This window comes from Limulus polyphemus, unplaced genomic scaffold (genome assembly GCF_000517525.1).
Source record: "Limulus polyphemus unplaced genomic scaffold, Limulus_polyphemus-2.1.2 Scaffold1774, whole genome shotgun sequence".
NCBI classification, from domain to species: domain Eukaryota; kingdom Metazoa; phylum Arthropoda; class Merostomata; order Xiphosura; family Limulidae; genus Limulus; species Limulus polyphemus.
In genome coordinates, this window is record NW_013667384.1 from 117,197 (window position 1) to 140,882 (window position 23,686).

General features: G+C 33.8%; 1 protein-coding gene across 1 annotated transcript; it reads left to right on the forward strand.

The window, feature by feature from the left end:
- The first annotated feature begins 10,316 nt into the window (after positions 1-10,316).
- On the forward strand, positions 10,317-12,707 carry LOC106464900 (muscarinic acetylcholine receptor M3-like). Its single transcript, XM_013925070.1, has one exon. It carries the CDS (start codon positions 10,317-10,319, stop codon positions 12,705-12,707), a length of 2,391 nt encoding a protein of 796 aa, XP_013780524.1.
- Positions 12,708-23,686: the final 10,979 nt, after the last annotated feature.

The window sequence follows — 23,686 nt, forward strand, 5'->3', positions numbered from 1 at the left end:
AGGACGGGCTCAGTACAAGGGTCTTATTGAAGTTTTGTTGTGGATTAAGGACGGGCTCAGTACAAGGGTCTTATTGAAGTTTTGTTGTGGATTAAGGATGGGCTCAGTACAAGGGTCTTATTGAAGTTTTGTTGTGGATTAAGGACGGGCTCAGTACAAGGGTCTTATTGAAGTTTTGTTGTAGATTAAGGACTGGCTCAGTACAAGGGTCTTATTGAAGTTTTGTTGTGGATTAAGGATGGGCTCAGTACAAGGGTCTTATTGAAGTTTTGTTGTGGATTAAGGACAGGCTCAGTACAAGGGTCTTAGCAAAACCTACATTTTCGTGAACGAATTTGCTGATCGTGACAAAACATTGTACATTTGTTACTATGTTAAATTTGTAATAAAGTTTTCTTCATCACCTATTCAAGCCGCCTTCAGACTTTATTGTCTAAATAAGTGGGTTCTTCGTCATCAAATTCAACATGAATTTTACTTTCAGTGAATTCACAGCTAAATGGAACGTATACTTCCAAACGACACGTTGAAGCAAAAAAATTGTACGTGGGGGTGCAACAGCTAACTTTATCGTCCATCACAATACTCATATAGTGTAGAATGCACGGTACAAAAGGTGACTGGATTGAAATATCTGATTCTTTCTTGAAAACCAATATTTTTATCTTTAATATCGGTTCCATTGTTATTTTCTTGGTCTCAAAGAAGTCTTTCCGGGAAAGCGCCATTTTCTAAAATGTGCTCAGAACCAGAACTATTCTTTCAACAAAAAAATCCTAAGAAATACTTGTTGATACCCACCTCATCATTCGGCCACGGGCGTTCTAGTAGCTCTGACAAACTTAATATTCATACCTCACCATTTGGCCACGGGCGTTCTAATAGTTCCAGCAAACTGAATATTCATTGCTATGTATTCTATGAGGCTTATGTTTGGACAACAATTGAATAATACATTGCACATTTCTAGCTGCAGGCAATACACGAGTCTGGGTCATAATGGTATCATTTGAATTAGCTCATTTTGAATGTCCTTTCACATACTACGCTTATGCATAATTGATAATTATTAATTGGCTTAAGTGATAATTCTTATAAGTCGTTATTTCATTACAGAATAAAATATAACCACATATTCAAGAAATGTTAAGACATTTATATTTTTGGGCGTGCAGAACATCTTTGATTTTCACTGAGAGTGATATTTTAAGTTTTATGAACTAAGGCAATAAGTCTTTCACGTTAATGTTCCTCTTGTTTGATTCTGCGCAGAGAGTCAGTATCGATTGATTGTTCCCTCAAGATATTTCTTTTCTGCACTGTTGAAATGCCTCCAAATAAGCAGCTGATTTTTCATGACAACTTAAATTGCTGATTTTTTTCCATTCTTTTGTTTCATTTGACGACTAAAAAAATTATCTTGGACAATAATCTTGTTCCAAAAATAAACATTGAATCAGATGTAACCGAATACTGAACCTATTGTCTTGCTAACCTTTCTTCCTTAGTAAGTATTATTGCGTGTTATCCTATTATAAATCTTCTTTCTTTAACGTTTCTGTAAGGCGAGATACCTGTAGCTGTATCGGATTCATTTCAACCAATAAATGTTGAGCTTTTGAGTCGTTTTTTGGAAATTTATTTGGATCACAAAATAACAACAACAAATGTATGTGTTCTATCGCTTTCTGTCTGCTTTTTTTCTACCGCTGTTTCTTTAATCTCTTAAAAATTATCTAGCAGAAAGTTGTAGCTCTGACTTTTTCGTTAGTTTTAACAATAGTAGTTGTGTTACTTGTTGTAATAGTACTGTCTTTCCTTTCTTTAACACGAGAAAAGCGCCCTTTGGTTTTCCAGAACTGTTTATTTTTCTGCTTTCCTTTTGTAATAGGGGGCACCAGAAAGACTGACCTTGACAATGGTCATATAGTCCTTAAGTTCATTAGTCGCTCGATTTTGAGTTATCACTGTTTTATTCAAAGTGTTTTGACAAACTTGCAATTTATACAAACTTAAAAATAATCTTGTAAGAAAATTTTCAGTCTGTGAGCTTCCTTAGAAAAGAACAACAACGAAATACTTACAGCCCTATATTTCGGGTTCTTACTTTGTCTATTTGAAAATTAAGTTTTATATGGAACTTAATTTCAATACAAAGTTGATTACTTAGAAATCTGAACTACACTATACAGGCAATATATTAAATGTGTTAAATGCCCAATCATCAATGAGTTTAAAATGTGAGATTCCCTTGTTGATAAATCCTCTTTGAAATCAAACTTATTTTACAACACTAACCAAAGACACTATCGTTCTAACCTACTTTATTTTAGAACATTATCCAAAGATAAAATTGTTCTGATCTTTTTTATTTTACAACACTATCCAAAGATAAAATCGTTCTGATCTTTCTTATTTTACAACACTATCCAAAGATAAAATCGTTCTGATCTTTCTTATTTTACAACACTATCCAAAGATAAAATCGTTCTGATCTTCCTTATATTACAGCATTAACCAAATACATAATCGTTCTGATCATTCTTATTTTACAACAGCTAGAGTGAAAGCAAAGTACGTTATTCATAACCTTATTACACTTTAAGAAGAAAACCAAAATATTTGACTCAGAATGCTAAAATATACTATGCCTTTACCTAAGTCTTTAGTGTTAAAAAATTGGAGATCACTAGTACGAAAGAATAAATAGCACACGGCTTCAGATAGGATTTATCTTCTGTTTCAAATAGTATCTGTATGACAGGCAAGAAATGGGCTTAAAAGATGATCAAGCCATTAAAAAAATTACAAGAAAATCGGCAGTGGCGACAACATTTGAACATGCTCTGTGAGAACGTACACTGTTAGAGCTGTCGAAAGACTTCTTGGCTATAACTATTAAAACTTTTCAGACGTAAAGCCCTTATATTTTAATTACTTTCAAGCTATCTCTAGTCTGGGCAATTACACAGAATTATAGAGGAAGTCGCATGGTTCAGTTGTAGTAAGGTACCTGTGATGCAAAACCTTAATGAAGGGAAAATAGAGGACCCACAAATGCGATAATCTATGTCATCACACAGGAAATAAGAAACCTTTGATGGCGTGGTTTTATAGTTGCTATCAGCTACTATTAGATATTGATTGAAAGTTTGACACCTCGGGAAGTTATCCATCAAAGTTGCCATCATTAAATCAAACTGTCCCTCTCCCAGGGTCATTACTAGTTCCAAATTAACTAAGAAAATATGAGTGAGGGTCACGTGATTGAAAGTTCGCTGTCATAACGATAAAAGGTAGTGCTGGTACAGTTTATTTCCGAGTGCAATTGTCATTATCATTCTAGATATTGGTTTTCTTTGCTATGTGCGACCACAATCTCCGCGAAAAGAGTATTTGGTTCTTTCATGTAATGTACAGCTGTAATCAGTTTCTAGGACACTAAGAATACAGAGACATTTCGACGTTGGGCGCTTGGAACGAGCTTCTAGGACAGTAAGAATACAGACATTTCAGTGTTGAGCGCTTATTACCAGAATCAGTTTCTAGGACAGTAGAAATACACAGACTTTTCGATGTTGGACGATTGCTACCAGAACCAATTTCTAGGTTTGCATTTTAAAGAACTTTGTTTATATGAACTACGATTCTGTGTTTCACAAACTTTGAATCTGTGATAAGCATTCAAGTAGCTTTACTTCATTGTTGTTTCAGATTTCTACATTCTTCATATATCTTGAATTTAAGAGACGTGTGTAGAAATAATAGTAAATATATTTGTAGTTAAAAGCGGTGAGAAAAAAGGTCTTCATGAAAGTTGAAAAGTTAATCACAATATCTCTCACCTATTTTACTCTACTTTATCTTCACATCCTTAAATTACGTGTGATTTGATTTCTGTTTTTTTTACTCAGTTTAGTAAAACTCTGATGAGAGGAGATTTAATTATATTTTCTGTAATTTTAGATAATAATTTGTTTGTTTGTTTGAAGTTAAGCACAAAGCTATACAATGGGCTACCTGTGCTCTACCCACCACGGGTATCGAAACCCGGTTTCTAGCGTTGTAAGTCCGCAGACATGCTGCTGTGCCACTGGGAGGCAAATAATAATTACGCTGTTTGTATTAAATTTAACAACTGGTTATAATGTGGGGCTATTTTCATGCTCGTGAAGCTAGTATCTGACTGAAATAGTGATTATGGTCAGTTAAAAGTGACAGATCGTGACGTTTTTTCGTTGAATGTGACAAAAATATATAAAAGACCAGGGTAACCACGACTGATGACGTATTTGGTGATCTCAAAACCCCAAACACGAACTTTGCGCTGACGTTCAGTTACACATCTCTGTGACAGCAAGCTCCTGTCGTGTGTCTGAAGAAGCCAGTGAAACAGAAAGTACAAATTGACATGGTAAATAAAAAACACTCCTGTGTCCATTCGAGCGTTTTGTTTGTCCACAGAAAGGACTTATTTCGGAGTGGATGGGAGACGAGGATGAATGGACTAGAGACATACACGAAAAAAGTGATTATAAGGGGAATCTCAGTACAAGTTTCTTGAATTTAGAGGACATTTGTAAACTGTGTCGTCTCGATTAAATAAATGTACTTAAAGCAAGGATCAGTGAAATAGTGTGAAAAACGTACAAGTAATTTGAAGAGAGAATATGTGTTTTGATAGCAATTGGAACGAAACGTCTCAATATAGCTGAGGCAACATTTGAAATAATTCAGTTCTGGAAAACCCTGCTGAACGATATAAAAGTATGTAAAAATCTTATCAGTCACATTGGGCTGTCTTATTATTATTCTCCTTAACAGGAAACAGTCCTAACCAATTGGACATCATTTGCAGAACAGAAGTTATGTTGTACGTTAAGTAATATTTGATTAAAGAAGCTGGAAAACATGAAATCAAATACTTAACTCTGAAACGAGCATATCGTGCTGATGAATGTGTTAGACGTTTATAAAATGGATTATTTTCACTGCACTCCACTAATTGTAGTGGTGCTGAGCCATGAAGTGTTTTTATTCTGCCAGAGATAGGTGACCTCAATATGTTTTAGTGTCATTATTCTTTCATATTAAAACTCGTGCTGTGAACTATTCATTAGTAAAGAAAGTGTTGTTTATAATTTAAGATATTAAAACCATCGCATTGTTTTAGTCCTAATACTACACTTCCTATACTTCCAAAGTATGATATTTTCATTGATAGTCCTCACAGTGAGCTAGATACTGTCTATACAGAGTAAATAGTAGTTCTAGAACACTATAATTTATCTGCTATCCTCTGTCAATGGTATACAGAACTATAATTAGTGTTTCCTCTATATCCTTCTTTTGTCTAAGGAACGATTCACTTGCATCAAAAATTGATAATATTCCTGTTTTTTTAATTATAGTTTAATGGATTTACTGTTTACGACTGGTTGGGATGATATTCATACATTTTAGTGTCTATAAAGAATTATTAATCCTGGCGGATTTATTATATGGAAAGCTTCGTCACGTCATTCACAGAAAGTTTCCTAAAGCATTTCCATATCTGAAATCGAAGTTAGATAATTAAAAAGTTACTTGCATGCAGTTGATTTAGGATAATGCATACAGTTGAACTAACTTAATAGTATACTTCTCTTTTGTCTGAAAAAATGAGGGGGAATAAACTATTCTTTGTAATGAGTTACTACTAAGACACGATAAACTCTGTAATGAGTTATCGTTCGCTCTCTGAGAATAAAATATTTATGCCAGTGATAAACTAGAATCCCAATATGTGATCGCTTTGAGATTTTATACGGATTTCTCCTCAAATCTACAAGTCATTGCAGAACACAATAGATAGACCGAGTCGAGAGTAAACATGTGATTGGCATATCCTAACTGTAACCGAGTGTTCCTTGTTCGCGACCAGTTGATGCAAAAACACACTCCGCACTTTGAAGCTGTAAGTGCACTAAAGAAAGGCGCTCGTTATTCAGGTAAGCGTAGCCCAAGAGTTTAGATAGTGATTGGTGGTTAGCGACCTCTTTTATGTCTACCAGTTTAAAAATAAAAACGACTAGTTTCAGATAGCATTTGTGTAGCTGTACGTGAAATTTTGAAACAAACATATAAAAAAAATCTTTTATTGAAATTCATAATTGGAAAATATTCATTAAAAAATATGAATTAAATTAGAAACTTTAAATTTAACATTTTATTGATATGAATAAATGTATATAAAGTTCGTTTGTTGCGCATTTTACGCAAATGTTTCATATATCAGGCAAATAAACTGTACGATATTAAAATTATATTAAATATTATATTATAAATATTAATATTAAGATAGAATTCAAATAGATGAAAAAGAAGATGTAAAAAATGGTATAAAACAAGAATCTTAGTGTCATGGCGAGTTTCATGACCTAGCATCAGATTTGTTACAATAATCAAGTGTTTATCCTTTAGGACTTTAAGTTTAAGTGCAACTATTATAATAACATTCAATTGCAGTTTTACTTAGATAATCCTCAGTCTCATTTGTTAGAAAAACCAAAATCAACCAAAATGTCTTCGTGATCAACACCCGGTGGACAGGGATCAAAGTGCTTTGAGGTAAACTCAGAAGAAAGACTCCAAAGTGGGAAATGATAAACACGCGGAGGAAAGGGACGAAAAGAACGAAAGTACAAAGTTATAAACACACGGAAGAAAAGTACCAAAATGGGAAATGATAAACACAGGGAAGATAGGCACCAAAATAGGAAATGATAAACACATGGAAGAAAGGCACCAAAATTGGAAATGATAAACACACGGAAGATAGGCACCAAAATAGGAAATGATAAACACGTGGAGGAAATGGAGAAAAGGAACGAAAGTGCAAAGTTAAAAACACGCGGAGGAAAGGGACGAAAAGAACGAAAGTGCAAAGTTATAAACACACAAAAGAAAAGCACCAAAATGGGAAATGATAAACACAGGGAAGATAGGCACCAAAATAGGAAATGATAAACACGTGGAGGAAATGGAGAAAAGGAACGAAAGTGCAAAGTTATAAACACGCGGAGGAAAGGGACGAAAAGAACGAAAGTACAAAGTTATAAACACACGGAGGAAAGGGACGAAACGAACGAAAGTGCAAAGTTATAAACACACGGAGGAAAGGGACGAAACGAACGAAAGTGCAAAGTTATAAACACTCAGAAGAAAAGCACCAAAATGGGAAATGATAAACACATGGAAGATAGGCACCAAAATAGGAAATGATAAACACGTGGAAGAAGGCACCAAAATTGGAAATGATAAACACGCAAAAGAAATGGACGACAAGAACGAAAGTACAAAGTGATAAACGTACGGAAGAAATGGACCAAAGTGCAACGTGATAAACTCGCGTGATAAAATCATTCGGCAGTTATCGTGCAACGAAATGCAGGGAAGAAAAATAACTCACTAAACTGCTAATACCATACGATGAATTTAGTCATTATAAAATTGAAAGTTTTATTTTTTATATTATTGATCAAAAGTACAGTCAAAGAGGAGTAACTGTATCTTCAAATATCATAGTCACAAATGTATTTTGAACAAGCAAGAACTTGCAAATGAATATAGTAATAAATTATTTTTTTCAAAAATAAAAACGACCATACATTTAAAGATTAACAGATAACATGTGATTTTCCTGAGTAGAAGAAACGCTTTTTACGTTATCTTTGTTTTTAGCTCGTTTCTATCCAGCTCTTTGCATAGTTTCATATCAGCTGTCTCCAAGCATTTGTTAACGATAATACATGGACTCTCGAGCGTTAAACTTGATAGACTTATTTAGCAGATATCTATGGTGAATTTTTACATGGCTGTACAGTTAAAACATCTGTGTAAATATAGAAGCGAATGAAGATATAGCCCTTGAGTGTATGAAAAGTTCTTAATAATGCGCATGCTCAATTGTGTTCATAAATTCTTTATATATTTGTTTGTTTGTTTTTGAATTTCACGCAAAGCTACACGAGGGCTGTCTGCGCTAGGTTTCCCTAATTTAGCAGTGTAAGACTAGAGGAAAGGCAGCTAGTCATCACCACCCACCGCCAACTCTTGAGCTACTCTTTTACCAAAGAATAGTGCGATTGAGCGTCACATTATAACGCCCCCACGAATGCAAGGGTGAGCGTGTTTGGTGGGACGGGGATTCGTACCCGCGATCCGCAAATCGAGCTCCCTAACCACCTGGCCATGCTAGGCCTCATTTTTATGAAAATATGTTAGATAGCATTTATTTCAAATATAATAATGTCCTTAGTTTATTCAGTTCAGTGCTCTATATTAGATGAAATATGTGGCAGTTCTGCTGCAGTATAGGTATATAATTTCAGAAATAAAATATTACAAAGTGAAAATTTATTATATGCATTGATAGATTATATGTGAAAACGCAGAAAGATAGATATTTAATATTCTAGTTCATGTATTTCTAAATGAAATCTTATGGTTTGCAATACAAATATAGATTTAAATTTCAAATGGTGTTGTTTTCAACAAAATCCTAATTTTGTATTATACATTGTATTGAGAAGCTCCATTTAGTTCAGAAATTTGGAATATCTTATGGATCTTCAAAGTGAGAAAAGGGTGTTAGTTAGATTCGTAAACTTCCAGTTACAGGCAGAAAATGTTCTATGGACCTTAGTGTCAGTTAGATTCATAGGCTTCAATTTAGCTTCAGAAATTTGGAATATCTTATGGATCTTCAAAGTGAGAAAAGGGTGTTAGTTAGATTCGTAAACTTCCAGTTACAGGTAGAAAATGTTCTATGGACCTTAGTGTCAGTTAGATTCATAGGCTTCAATTTAGCTTCAGAAATAAGAAACATATTCTATGAACTATTGTATTTCAACAGTTGTAATATAAATAAATTCGTAGACATGCTGTCGAAGTCCTAACAAAATTAGTTAATATGTGTATAATACATTAAAGAAGTTGATAAGTTAATTGTTAGAAACCTTAATAATTGAAGGCGCTTAGTTGATGAGTCGATGCAGTGTGTTATTACTGGAGGCTTAAAATTGCTTTAAAACAATATTTATGGTTTAAGTTTTAATCTCAGTCCGTTAAACTTAAGTTTTAGAGCAGTATTTTATTGCCATTTATTACTGTTACTTATTTTATTCTTTGCATAGTTTTATATCAACTGTCTCCAAGCATTTGTTAACGATAACACACGGAATCTCGAGCGTTGAACTTGATAGACTTATTTAGCAGATATCTATGATGAATTTTTGCATGGTTGTACAAGTTGGATATCAAAAACAATGTTAGTTGTTAAAACCATGATATCAAACTGTGGATGAGCTATGGGGTTTACTAGTGTCCTGTGTAAAGAAAAATGTTATTTTATTTACAGTGAAAGTGCGAATATATGAAATATTTTATTAGGATATCATTATTATCTTTTTAAATGTTACCGTAGATTCAACAATTCCACAAGGGGACGCCAGTTACAATAATAAACGATTGACAGAGCAAGCTAATAAAAATAATTCCCTTAATGCAGAATAATGTTGTTAAAAATAGTTCAGTTATACAAAAAAAAGTCAATCAATAAATAATTTGGCCAGAATTTTATTTATCAATGCCTTTAAAGAAAATTAAAATGAATCAACATCTGTTTTATAAAGATTTTGCCCTTCTTTTCTGTTTGTAACTCCTACCAACACTGGTCCTTTTACCTTATGGTAATTATCAAAGAGTTTCGTGACTGTACAGCAATTAGGCTTTAAATCTAAATAGACGATGATTTAATTATTTTAAATGTAGTGGTTTGCTACTACCTATCAGATAAAAACGTGATGAAATTAGTTTTAGTGAAACTATTTCACTCTTCTACGGCACTAATGACCAGTAGATAAGTTTAGATAAAGGCATCCAGTCATACGTAAGTAATCATATTTCTGTAAATAAATATAAAAAAAGAATTAAAAGATTCAATTGACAAGAATGATGGACTCTTAAAAATGTGTAAAAAAAAATTGAGCTCGAGAAAAACAACAACAGTATCATCATGCTTTTATGGCTATAAAAGATTTTCTTCTAATGCCACAGACAAAAGCGCCAATAACGTTAAGTAGATCTGAGTTTTACAAACGTATCTTCGTTATTTCTAAAAAATATGTAATTTGAAAATATCTCGCTAACTGCTACTCTTATTTGTATTTTAGGTTCCTGATTGAAGCTGGTGCACATTATTATAAATAGTATTTGACTGGGATTGCTACCTACCAGAAACCTACCACAAGAAAATTAGACTGTTCAAGTTAATCATGATTTTCGATACAACTATTGTTAATATTTTGTCAGAGACCCAATCCTCAACTGATCCAGAAATGTCCCTCACAGACGTTTCATCAGATGATAGCATCCATCTGACAACTGAGACCACTCGTGTGCCCTTAGCGACAAACTTCTCTTCCATCTACAACACATTGACAACAACCTTATCCACATTGTCAGATGTTGAAGGACTCCTGATGGAGGTTGACACAGACATCCAAAATCACCTGTCAGTGCTGTGCTGCAACAAAGAAACTGGTAGTAATGATACGATTTCCTATAATAACGCGTCTAATGACACAATGGCGTCTGAAAAAACTCATATGCCGCCATATACTCTTTGGCTAACAATATTCATAGCCATCTCTATTGGTTTGTGTATTATACTTACTGTTGCTGGTAACATTCTGGTTTTAATGGCTTTTGCCGTAGAAAGAGCTATTCGACAACCAAGCAATTACTTTATTGTGTCTTTAGCGATTTCAGACTTACTAATCGGAATAGTGTCAATGCCCTTTTATGCCGTTTATGTGCTGGTCGGTCGATGGGATCTTGGGCCTATTCCTTGCGATCTATGGCTTGCCACTGACCACACAGTTTGCCTAGTTTCAATTTATACAGTGCTACTGATTACCATCGACAGGTACTGTTCTGTTAAGATTGCTGCCAAATACCGAAATTGGCGTACTAAAAACAAGGTAATATTCATGGTAGCAGTCACGTGGATTATTCCTTTTTTAGTGTTTTTTATTAGCATCATGGGATGGGAGCATTTTATTGGCTTTAGAGACCTGAATCCTGGAGAGTGTGCAGTTCAATTCCTTAAAGATCCTGTCTTCAACACTTCTCTTATCTTTGGTTATTTTTATGCCACGTTAGTAGTTCTTTTTGTTCTTTATGGTGGAATATACAAAACAGCTAGTGACATGCAGAAAAGGTCAGCAGCAAAGCAAAAGAAAATGCAGAGTCTTGTAGCCATGGGAAGGGCACCAGGTGGAAAGAGGTCAATTGGTATGTCTAAAACACAGAGTACTTTATTAAGTCAAGACAAACCAAAACCTGTCCAGACAGAACATACGACTTCTATGCTTCCCGTAGGAGAGTTGAATCCTCCAAATCCTCATGTTAAAGGACATGGCAGTGGAGACTCGTCATCTAGTCAGAAAACGGCTTCAAACAAAACTGGAAACACAGAAACCACTAGTTTCTCGGACAAAAAAGATGCCCCTGAACCAGATCGATCTAGCAGTCCAATGTTTGACTCTGACGAGGAAAGCTATCAAAATCCTACAAAATCAAAAAATGCAGAAAGTAAAACCAAAGGTAAGAAAGTTGTTAAAGCTGTTGTCTTGAACAATAAAGTAAACAGTGTACAAAATGCAGACGCAGCCAAATCCCCTGTTACCGATGATCCAATTCCTAAAATAGTTCTCCCACCTACAGTACCACCTCGGTCTCTTCCATTAGATTCTAAAAATGACATATCCAGAGAAGAGAGCCCTTTACACAATGACAATATAGTGACTCTTAAGTACGAGCAACCTAATTTTGTTTTGGGAGTATCTTCACCGGCAGAGAGTACTATTTCATTAACAGAGAAGTGGGTTAACATGAATGAGAGGCTACATCCTCCCAAGACCTTGAACTTAGAGTCAGTAAAAGAAGAACAACCATTGGAACATTTAGAAACTAATGATATGAGATATATTGATCAGGACAGTTCTGTAGTTATGCCTTCTCCTTCCAGTGACACAGCACCTGCAGACACTTCTCTGCCAATAGAGGGCATTCCTGAACCTCGTACAAAAGATAAAGCAGTGAACACAGATCCTGTAGTTTTGTATGACTTTTCTGTTATTCATTCTCGACGATTTCTGAAGAAATATAGCGTTATGAGCATGCAGGTTGAAAGTGTGTCTGATTCCAAAACTGTAACACGTATTGCTAAACCAGAAGAGTTACAGCCCATAATTGATCATGACCAGTCGACCGCTAGAGTTGCTTCTGGTAAAAGTTACTCAACAACTCATTTCAAGAAAGCCTTCGTAAGCTCTCTTGGAAACAAACGCAAAAAAGGAAAACATGAAGTAAAAGAGAGAAGGCAAAAATCGAAATCTGAAAACCGTGCGAGAAAAGCATTGAGGACTATTTCTTTCATATTAGGTGCATTTGTGTTGTGTTGGACTCCTTATCACATATGCGCATTGGTAGAAGGATTTTGCACTGATACTGCTGGATGTGTGAACTATCACTTGTTCTATTTCACGTATTTTTTATGTTACGCTAACAGTCCAGTTAACCCCTTTTGTTACGCAATGGCAAACCAGCAGTTCAAAAAAACATTTTATCGACTCCTTCGAGGTGATTTCCATCACACATAGCGAGCTGGAAGGATTTGGTTTCAGTAAACATGAAAGTTAAACTCGACCTACTTCGTCAAGAAGCAATGGTGTTTCCTGTTTTTTGATTTAGGTATATTCTGAAAAAAGTATGTGAAAGGATTGGTGGTATTTAGTTTGCAACTTTTTCTCGAGTCTATGGAAAATCTTGTTTTACTGGTAGAGAAAAAAACATGTATAAGATTTTTAGCTGTGGTAATACTGTAAGCAATATGTAGTTTGTGATGTTTAGCTGTGGTAATACTATAAACAAAATGTAGTTTGTGATGATCAATCCTAAGAAATGTTAATATCTTAAAGATTAGATTTAGTGATTTTGAGTAAATGCTAATTAGAATTGCATTTGAATTTCTATTGCCACGGAAACCCTGTACACTTAACAGTATAGAAGGCACGGTTCCGATTAGCTAGACAATATTTGCATTAGATCGCAAGAAGGTTTCTATTTCTTTTTTTCAACTTCTGAACTAATATAGTACTAGAACTATTGGATTTCGTGTTCTGCTAAGCCATGTGTAATGTTATTTCTCTATTGTAAGGTTCTTATCAGCAATTCTGTATAAAGAACGCTATAAAAACGACAACGTAGTACTGTAAAATGAGGAAATTCAGATAGTTCCTATTTTCAATTTCTAAAATTAAAAATATTATCCCTAAAAACTTTATATAAATTGAACGTAATCTAAAAGGACTAGAAGCAAGATAATAAAAGCTTTGTTATTAGATATAGCACAAACAATAACTTTCTCGCTTAATTTCTGACGAAACAAGATTAAAGTGTCGAAGTACCGTTTCTGAACTAATATTACAAAAGGAAAATTTGCTGTTAAAAGTAAACTGTTGTAAAATAATGTGATCACCTTTGTTGTAGTAAGCTATCAGATAATTGCGTCATTTTATTAATATTTGTACAGATAATTCTGCTGTTTAAATTCTACATCTCGCAGGTCAAGGCTTCAAAAACTATGTCGAATAAAAACTAGGATCTTTTAAACTTTTATGTGGTTTTTACAATGAAGAATTATCTTAGTTTATAACCTGCTTTTGGTTGTTATATAGTGCTAACAATTTATCTTCTACAAACATCGTGTGTTTTCATAATGGGTTTGACTCTAATATTCAATTCAATGAAACTTCTCAACTTCTTAAACAGTTTCAGTTATGAACATTTTTCACTAGTAATCATTAGAAGATTTTTCTCGACTTAGAAAAAAAACTTTCACAAGCTTATGATAAACGTATCGTTTGTAATTGTTTGAAGAATCATGGTCAAGGTGATTTAGAAAATTAACATTATTCACAATAAGTATATAAACGGGTATGTTATAAAGAAAAAAACAAAAACGCGAATCCTATGCTGGGAAGTAATAGGTAACGCACCATGCAAAAAGAAAAGAAAACAGTGACTATACAAATTCTAATGGAAACGGTAAGTACGGGAACAATGTTTCCATGGAAACATAGTTCTCCACTTTTACTTGATCTGAGTTATTCTATCTGATGTGTTGTTTTCACTTTTCTTTCACTATCTCCCTCTATATATGTATATATATATGTGTGTGTGTGTGTGTGTACCTTAATCTGTAATAAGTGAAATTAGGTTATCAGGTTTGTTAAAAGTATAAATATCTGTTTCTGAAATTACAGCTGAACCTATCATAATAATCATCTTTAGTTTACAAAATTACAAATTACATCTGCTGTAAATAGCAAGTTTTATTTACATGATGATTAGTAGCAAGTATCCAATTTCAGAGTACTATAACGTCTAGACTATAAGTTATAAGATTACACCATCATGCAGGTATGGAAAATGACACGTGAAGAACCAAGTACAGTGTATACTAAATCGTGTTACAGAGGAACCACCATTTCATAATTTGCATTGAATTCATGCTAAATGTTCAGTAGTACATCCATAACATCCACAATGCACTGCACATTTGTAACTGTGGCCATTATCACTGCTAACCCAAATTCATCCGTTTCTTATGTAAGTCAGGTATTATATACGTGCTATACAGATAGATTCGTGATTTTAGGTAACCTCGTAACATAAAAAAAAACTGTAAATGTCAACGCCGATAAACATTATGATTATGGAAAACAGTTGGAGATGGCTATGTCTTCACCAAAGTGTGTCTGTAACAGTCGTCTGACTGGACATCTGATATTGGAAGGAGTGACGTCTTTCATGAACATTGCAGTGTCGAGCACCTGTCGTTGGTGTAGTTCAAGTGTCATTCTGCAAATTCTGAGACCAATAGTGTCAGTTACTTGTAGACACATAGCTTACGGAAAAAGCCTGTTGTGGACCCTTTCCGAACAGTCACCTTCTGACAAGATTACCAACCTTATTGCGTTAATTTTCCATTCAAGAGTAAATGAACATAATCCGTCTTCAGGATATTCTGAGGCTACTAGTTGTTCATCTTCAGTCGTCTCGTGCAAGAATCAGCTGTAGAAGTGTCTGCACGTGGATAAGGTGGCTGGGAAACGCCTCAATGTCACCGGAAGGTTTTTTAGATCGTTGAAACCATCACATGCTGCTGCAAAGGTAAAGAAGATCTCAAGGATACTTGTGCTAATATCTTCTGTCTTTGCAAGCAATTTTGATTATTGTTTTTACAGAAGATGTGGGTCGAAGTTACACGTATATCCCCATTTCCTCAAAAATCCAATCAACCTTTGCATATCTGCACAATCCCCTGTACAAGGTATGCTGACTACAATATTTCCAGAGAGTTACCTCTGTGTTACCTCCAGTTGAGCATTAAAGCTTCACTAAGTGCCTTCACTTCAATTAGCTTATTTATACACATTATTTTGCGCATCGATATTGGCAGCTCACTTATAAAACTGTCTCAATACATTTTTGGTTAATGTGTAAACTAAGCAGTGGTGGCACCCCTTATAGCAGTATCTAGTATATTCTGTAATATATTTTTCATATGTCAATTGTCATACCTGCACATTTTAAAGTGGGTGATATAGCCGTCTGAAGAAGGATATGTACTTTAAAATCACATCGTACAAACTAAGTCTACCTTAAGTTCGAAAAGAGGTCCATTTTAAAACTTTTTTTTTAAACGAAGGTGACTAAAAGAGGGAGTTATAATAATATAGTTACATAAGAAGATGTGTACATGTACATATAAAAGAGCATAAGTGAATTATAACTTACTCGTTCAAGGTATAAACACTAGATAAAAATATTGAGCATTTTGTGGCAATCCTTCTCGATTTCTAGAGTTAAATGAATCTACTTGTTGTTCATAACTTATTCATGTCAAATATAAACAGCTTTACCTTCAAACGAAAACTTTTCTCTCTGATATTGCAGTTATGATACACATATATATATATATATAAGATTTTTTAACATCCTTGTCAAAAGAAACAAAATATTAAAAAAACATGATGTTAACAAATTTCACTTCTAGCACCCATAATGAGGAAACAAAATTAGTATTAGCGAGATTCTCGGTACCTGCAAACCCATCACACACATACATATATATATAGGTTTTTCTCTATCATACTATAAGTACTCTTTAGGCAACATAAACTTTACAAAATATTTCCAAATATAAGGAGGCATCACCTTACTGGAGTTAATTAGTAGTATCAGAATAAATCGTTTCAATGAAAAATTACACATGTGTGTGTTAGAATGAGCCAAACACGTTCTATAATCTGAATATTCAATCGTGGTGTCTTTCGTGGACAGTAAGTAGAGTGGTAGATTGGAGGGGGGGAAGCGGATAAGATTTAAGAATAAATTAACTCGACTATGTTTAACATGAAGGACAATCGATACTGACTTCATCACAAAACTAAGCAATAAAATTTAAGCACTATATCCCAGATGTCAAACTTACTTTAAAGAAGAAAAAAAAGCTGTTGTTAAGGAAAGCAAGACTGACCAGTATTTCATATATCGTGCTATTAATAATATGATAAAACTAACAACTAAGTAACTAATGCTGTAAGTTAAAAGTGGGATTCAAGGTCAAACTTCAGCTCATATAAATTATTCTTTTTTCAGAGTCTTATTTAGAGCATATCTATATGCTATTAGTGAATTGATTCCTCGTTCTGATTCTGTAGTAAAATATGAAGTATCGGTATACATTGAAGATGTTTATGAAGCTGTCATGGACTGTATCTAACAAAAATGTAAAAGTAAAAGCTGCCTGATGAAAGCCTCAGCACAGAAACTAACGTCGTTCACTCTTGCACTTTAACTATTTAAAACTCTTCTAAAACATGTTACGTTAGAGTATGAATATACCTTGTAAGTCCAATTCATAAAGCCCCGAGTTTATCGTGTATACAAGGAAATCTGTAAAATTTAATACTAACATACTACACAGCATCCTAGATGATTGAAATACGTCAAAATATCTTATACACAAATTAGATATTTTCATAAAAGGTTTTAAGAAAAAAATTGTCTCGTGAGGAAGAGTTAAAGTCGTGTTTTACAAATAACAGATTACCCAGTACCTTTGTATTCGAATTCAAGAAAAATGTAATAATTTCCGAATTTATTGAGCTTACATGAAAATATACTTTAAAATAATCAAGTATGTCTTTGCATAATATAAATATATTACTTATGGATTGATAAAATCAGGAACCTATCATAAATTGTAATAGAATAGAAAATTCTGTGTTGCTTCGTGTCATCAACTTTATAATATACCATCGATTGGTTACGTGTAAATGTTGATATTCGTAAAACACGTTGGACTGAGAACTGAGAACTTGTTTCAGTTATATAACTGGAAGATAAAATATTATTATACATTCAACTGACAAGTTTTCTACAACTTAATGAATGGTTACTTTAGTTTCTAAATGCGATCTTGAAAGATGCAAATATCTACCCTCGAGGCTAATAAAACCTGACATTTGTATACAGCGACCTAAAATTATTCATTACCACCAAATAATCGAGATTAAGTTATAATGTTCTTAATATATTATCTGTTCCACTACTCATTGTTTAATGGTAACCACAAATTACAGAGACAAACTGAGTTTTCAGAGTCCGACGTTTAGTTGGGGCTCATTATTCAGTTGGTCTTGGGGTTCTCAGTCGTGCTCAGACAAAGTGGGTTACCATGGGTTACCAACCCATACATTCTTCGGCTGGTTAATGTGCAAAAATTTAATGATAGTGTTTTCAGTTAATTGTTTACCAACATATTCCTTCCAAATTAATAAGTATCATTATGTGTAAAAAAGTGTAATCCTCTCTTGAGTTTTTCATTATTGTGCCAGGTAATGTAGCATATATATATATTTGTTGAAGCGATCTCTGCAATGATGAAATAAATCTTAAATTAACATATTAATTTTATTTCAGTTAGATTGTGTTGTGCATTGCTTTATCTAAAAGGACTCTTGAATTATAAAAAAATAAATTTTCAGAAGCGATGTCAGGGAGAAGTTCGCAACTTATACTGGACTGACAGCAGATTACACTAGAATATATTGCAAATATTTTTATAAGCTCGACCATCTAATATTTGTAACACAAAATAAGTAAAACCTTCTGTCACTAACGCTTATATATACAGAAAACTAGCAATGTTTTCATTTTCCAGTCTGCCATTATTTGTAGATTACATAAAGGTTTGATTTTTGTTAATGTCTGGCAGATAAACGTTAAAGAAGTTCACTTACAATAGTAAATAAGACTGACATTAAATCAACAGGTAATAGCTAAGCAAGTATAGCAGAAATAAACAAAGAAACGTGACTTAAGCTTGATAGAAACAGTTCTGATGTGAACAATGATAAAGTAATACCATATCAGATGCAATATGTATTCACACGAACCACTGAAGAGCCCCCGCGATTAAATAAAGGAATGCTTGCTTGTCTTGCACATCTATTGCACTGCACATAAAGGAATTAAAAAGTTCCAGAAAACGTTAATTATTTTAGACAACTAAAGCTGCAATGTTTCAGCCCATAAGGGCTATCCTTAGGCAATGTATTATTAACAATAACAACAAATTCAAACACACACAAAACAAAACAATTCAATTGTAAAGATGATCACGATACTACATTCATTCATTCAGTGGGATCATCTTTTATTATTTATTTCAAATATTTCAGCAAAATGTATTTTTATATGGATGCTTGCAAAACGGCTGCTTATCCTATTTCGTGTCAACGTTTTCTTTATTCAGAAAATAATAATTGAACTTCTCGACCTTTAAGGTGCATGGTGTTCATATCTTGAAACGACTGTTCGTTTCACAGCGCTGCTACTTGTACCTGGATAAAACGTTGAGTTTCTTTTTAAGACAGCTCTCTTCGTACTTTTTCTGTGAACTGAAGCACCAAGAAAATAATTAAAAACCTAAATAACTCTGCATGACCTCCATTTGAATTCAATCAGCTATTCATTGGATTTTTTTAGCAATCGTCTTTGTGGTCGTTTCTATCTGTCGAAGTGCAAAAAAAGGACACACCAGGCACTGAATATCTATCTATCTATATATATATTTATTTATAATTTTAATTTCAAAAAATGATATAAAAAAAATGCAATCTTAAAACCCAGTTTAGCTAGTTGTGCGCAGCATGCAATATTAAAATCTGGTTTAACTAGTTGTGAACAGGTTGACGTCGGTCGTTCTTTTAGAAAGACAGAAGAAAAAGTGGTATAAATGGTGACCAATTTTTAAAAAATATAGAAGAAAATATAAAGCACAAGAGAGTAATTATATGAGAGTTCTAGTTCTAGGCTATATAAACTTTGTTGAGATGGATGCTAAGCCTATCATTATATAGTGTGATTCCTTTCCTATAGATAAGGCAATGTTGGACATTAACGCTCTCCGAAGGAAATAACACGAATTAATAGTTTCATTTTTACAATTATCTGTCTACAGATCGAGGCAGCATAGCTTACTCTTTATCATGTTCATGACGTAAGTAAGTGAATAACAGTCATCCTTTAGTGCAACTACGTCCATTATACACGATTTATAGGTTAGAAAGTAGACATGAACGATCTACAGGTAGTAGAATCAGATGATACATTAACTCATTACTTATATGTAGAGGAATTAAGGTAGCATATATAGGTAGCATATATTAAGGTAGCAAACATAGTGTTATCTAAGTTTGGTCTTATTATCAGAACATCTTCACACTATGCTTTTTATATGAATATATATTGAAATAGGTACAAATACACAAAATATTCTGGCACATGTTGTGCAGCATTGCCACTGTGACTAATTGACAAATTATATAAATAAATAAATGCAAAAAAAAACTGTCTTGTGTTTCTGATAAATTCTACAAACATGACTGAATGCTCCTGAAAATGGGTCCAGATGTTGATTGGATGTGAAGAATTAGTCTGAACTATGAAAAAGTCTGAAAATTAATTCAAGGTCAAATTACGGCTCTAATGAGTACACCTTAAGTAGGATATATGCTACAGTGACTCGTTAATGGTCATTTAATAAAAACCAAACCTATTACCAACTTTAATTTGATACACACTATAGGTACTCTAAAAATGCATATTTATGCCAATTGTGAAGTCTATAGCTTCAACAAACCTGAAGTTATGAATTAAAAGACACTATGAGAACGTGAATTTTCAGATTTTGATCTCAAAATGATCACTTTAAGGGTCTTTGTCTTCTTGAAATATGTATATCATCCTTCAAATTGTGAAACTTAACCCTTAATATGTTTCTGAGAACTAATAAGCTCCTGGAGCATAAGTTTCACCTTCCTTGTCTTTCTTGGACTCCTCAAATCCCATTTTGACGTTTCTTTTTTCTGTCGCTGTTTTACTTACTCATTTTCTTTGTTTTGTGCTCCAGATAATCTCTTCTTGTCTGCATTAGCAAAGAATTTGTAGGTGAAACTTCTGTCACTGATGTTAAGCAGCTCGAGTACTTTCTTCCTTGACTGCATTCCATCATCGAAAGCACTGATAGCATCAGCAACAGCCCATCTTATACTTTTTGCACCGACAAAGGAATCCTTGGGGCAACGATTCCATATTACATGGTTCAGGGACTCATTAGCATTCTGAGTGATGCAAGCTAAGCATTTTATCAGGACCTTACCACTAGATAACCTTTCATAGATGGGCTTGATGTCTTTCACTACACTCTTTGGCATGGAATTTACATTTGATGTCTGTTGATATTTTATGGTACCAAATTACCCGAATTGCATTCCGCTTTCCTTCCATATCGCCTTTGTTTGAGCGTATAGCTCTTCCATACCAGTTCTGATGACTATCAACGACCTTATCAGTGAGTCTGCCAACACCCCTGTTACCTTGCCATTGCTGAGCTTTTCACCTTACTTTTTTTTCAGATTTCGCAAAGCAAACTTTACGATGTTCCACTTTCTCCTTTACTGTCCTGTTTTTGTTTGAAGAGCAGGAATGACATTACTTACTCAGCGGTTCATAGTCTATGACTTTCCCAGATTCACTTGAAAGAACAGTGACAACATCAAGTACGGAAGTGTAGTCCAGTTTATGCCAGGTACCACCACACGTCACAGATGTTTCAGTAACTCTGCCATCTTTATGTAAATCTTCAGCACCTTCTTTCATGTTTTCACTGGCAACTGTTTCGTTGGCATTCAAAACAGACGTGAAATGTTTTTCCCAAGACTGCTGTGTAATTGGTGGGTTCATGTTCATAACAACATAAAACAATTCTCCGACAGTTCTACCTTTCCCTATGCATGACATAGCATACACAAATTGCTCGTTAGTAGCAAAGGAGTTCTTTCCAATTTTTTACTTGTATGCCAAACTTTCTTGTTATGACTGTTCATTTCATTTCACACAAATTTTAGAGTAGCAGCAAGTCCACTTCTATTGGTACTTTCTAAGCTCAACTTTGCCTCTCTTGAACAGTGGTAAAATTCACATAATATATCTGATAGAATGTCCATATTAACAAATTTATTACCATTTTGGATACAATTTTGAGCGATTTCTTCTTTTATTTTCTTTGGTGGAGTCTTGCTCAGAAGTTGAAGTCGCAGAACTAGTACCTGCACTATGAGTACTAACAACTTGTGGTAACTCAAGTGTTTCACTTGTACTGTTAGTAAGCTTACCAGTCTTTTCTTCACTCAGCTATTTCTTTCTGGTAAATCTGGTGCCACGAAACTTCCCCTTCTTTGATTTGTGAAGACCTTGCTTTCTCTACATCCTCAAATATTCAGGATTTATCACTGGAATAAACGTTTTTGGTAGAAATTTAGACTACAGGAATTAGTAAAAGCACTTTCTTTGTGCAACACATAAAGTTTGACGTTTGTGACTGACTTGTCAATGAAAGGTTATTGGCACAATCCATTATTTCAAAGGGGATAGGAAGAATGCAGCTTTTTGATAAGCAGGAGGAATTACAGACAAACTGGTTAAAAGTGCTTCAAAACAAGGAGAAAAACAACTATTGTGGATCACGTTACCACGAAAATGTAATGTAAATAAAAGCATTTAAATGAAAAACTTTTTATGTTTCATACTTTTAATGATTTTTAGTTAAGACCTTTTTTTGCACTGGACATTGAAAGTAAAGAGGTTAAAGCTTCAAAATATGCAACAAAATAAATAAGGACTTTTTTTTACATTTAAAGGGTATATTCTACTTTAAGTTAGTGTATAAACTATTCGGAACTAATGAAAAAGGGTGCATACTGAGAGTTATTAGTCTTTACTTACTAATATAAAATGCAGATGGTAAATGTACTGTTTAGATTCAACTGATAAAAGTACCCATGTTCTGCTTGTAGCAGAATCAAGATGACAAATATACTAATCTTTATTAACTGATAGATGGTTGTTCTTGTGACGTCAAAGTCCTTGGTGGAGAAATTTTATGACTTCGTAAGCCTACTATTCTTAATTTAGTGGTTGCCCAACAAGATAGTAAGTCTACTATTTTTTACCTAGTGGTTGCATAACAAGATAGTAAGTCTACTATTTTTTTACCTAGTGGTTGCATAACAAGATAGTAAGCCTGTTATTCTTTACCTAGTGGTGACATAACAAGATAGTAAGTTTACTATTCTTTAACTAGTGGTGACATAACAAGATAATGAGGCTGTCATTCTTTACCTAGTGATGGCATAACAAAATGGTTAGCCTGTTATGTTTTACCTAGTGGCGCCATAACAAGATAATAAGTCTGTTGTTTTTATCTAATGCTGACATAACCAGATAGTAAGTCTGTTATTTTTTACCTAGTGATGATATAACAAGATAGTACGTCTACTATTATTTACCTAGTGGTGACATAACAAGATAATGAGGCTGTCATTCGTTACCTGGTGATAGCATAACAAGATAGTAGGCCTGTTATTTTATTACCTAGTGGTGGCATAACAAGATAGTAAGCCAGTTAGTTTTTACTTAGTGGTGACATAACAAGATAGTAAGTCTACTATTCTTTACCTAGTGGTGATATAACAAGATAGTAAGTCTACTATTCTTTACCTGATGGTGACATAACAAGATAGTAAGTTTACTATTTTTACCTAGTGGTTGCATAACAAGATAGTAAGCCTGTCATTCTTTACCTAGTGGTGACATAACAAGATAGTAAGTCTACTATTTTTTACCTAGTGGTTGCATAACAAGATAGTAAGCCTGTTATTCTTTACCTAGTGGTGACATAACAAGATAATGAGGCTGTCATTCTTTACCTAGTGGTGATATAACCAGATAGTAAGTTTACTATTCTTTGAAAATATTATTATTTTGTAGGTGATCCTAACTACTTAGCGAAGATAGTAAGTCTCTCATTATTTACTTAATGATGGCGTACATATGATGGTGACATAACAAGATAGTAAGTTTACATTTTTTACCTAGTGGTGGCATAACAAGATAGTAAGTCTACTATTCTTTACCTAGTGGTGATATAACCAGATAGTAAGTT

What these genes read in the sequence shown, in the direction of transcription:
- LOC106464900 (XM_013925070.1), top strand. Translation starts at nt 10,317, where the DNA reads ATGATTTTCGATACAACTATTGTTAATATTTTGTCAGAGACCCAATCC.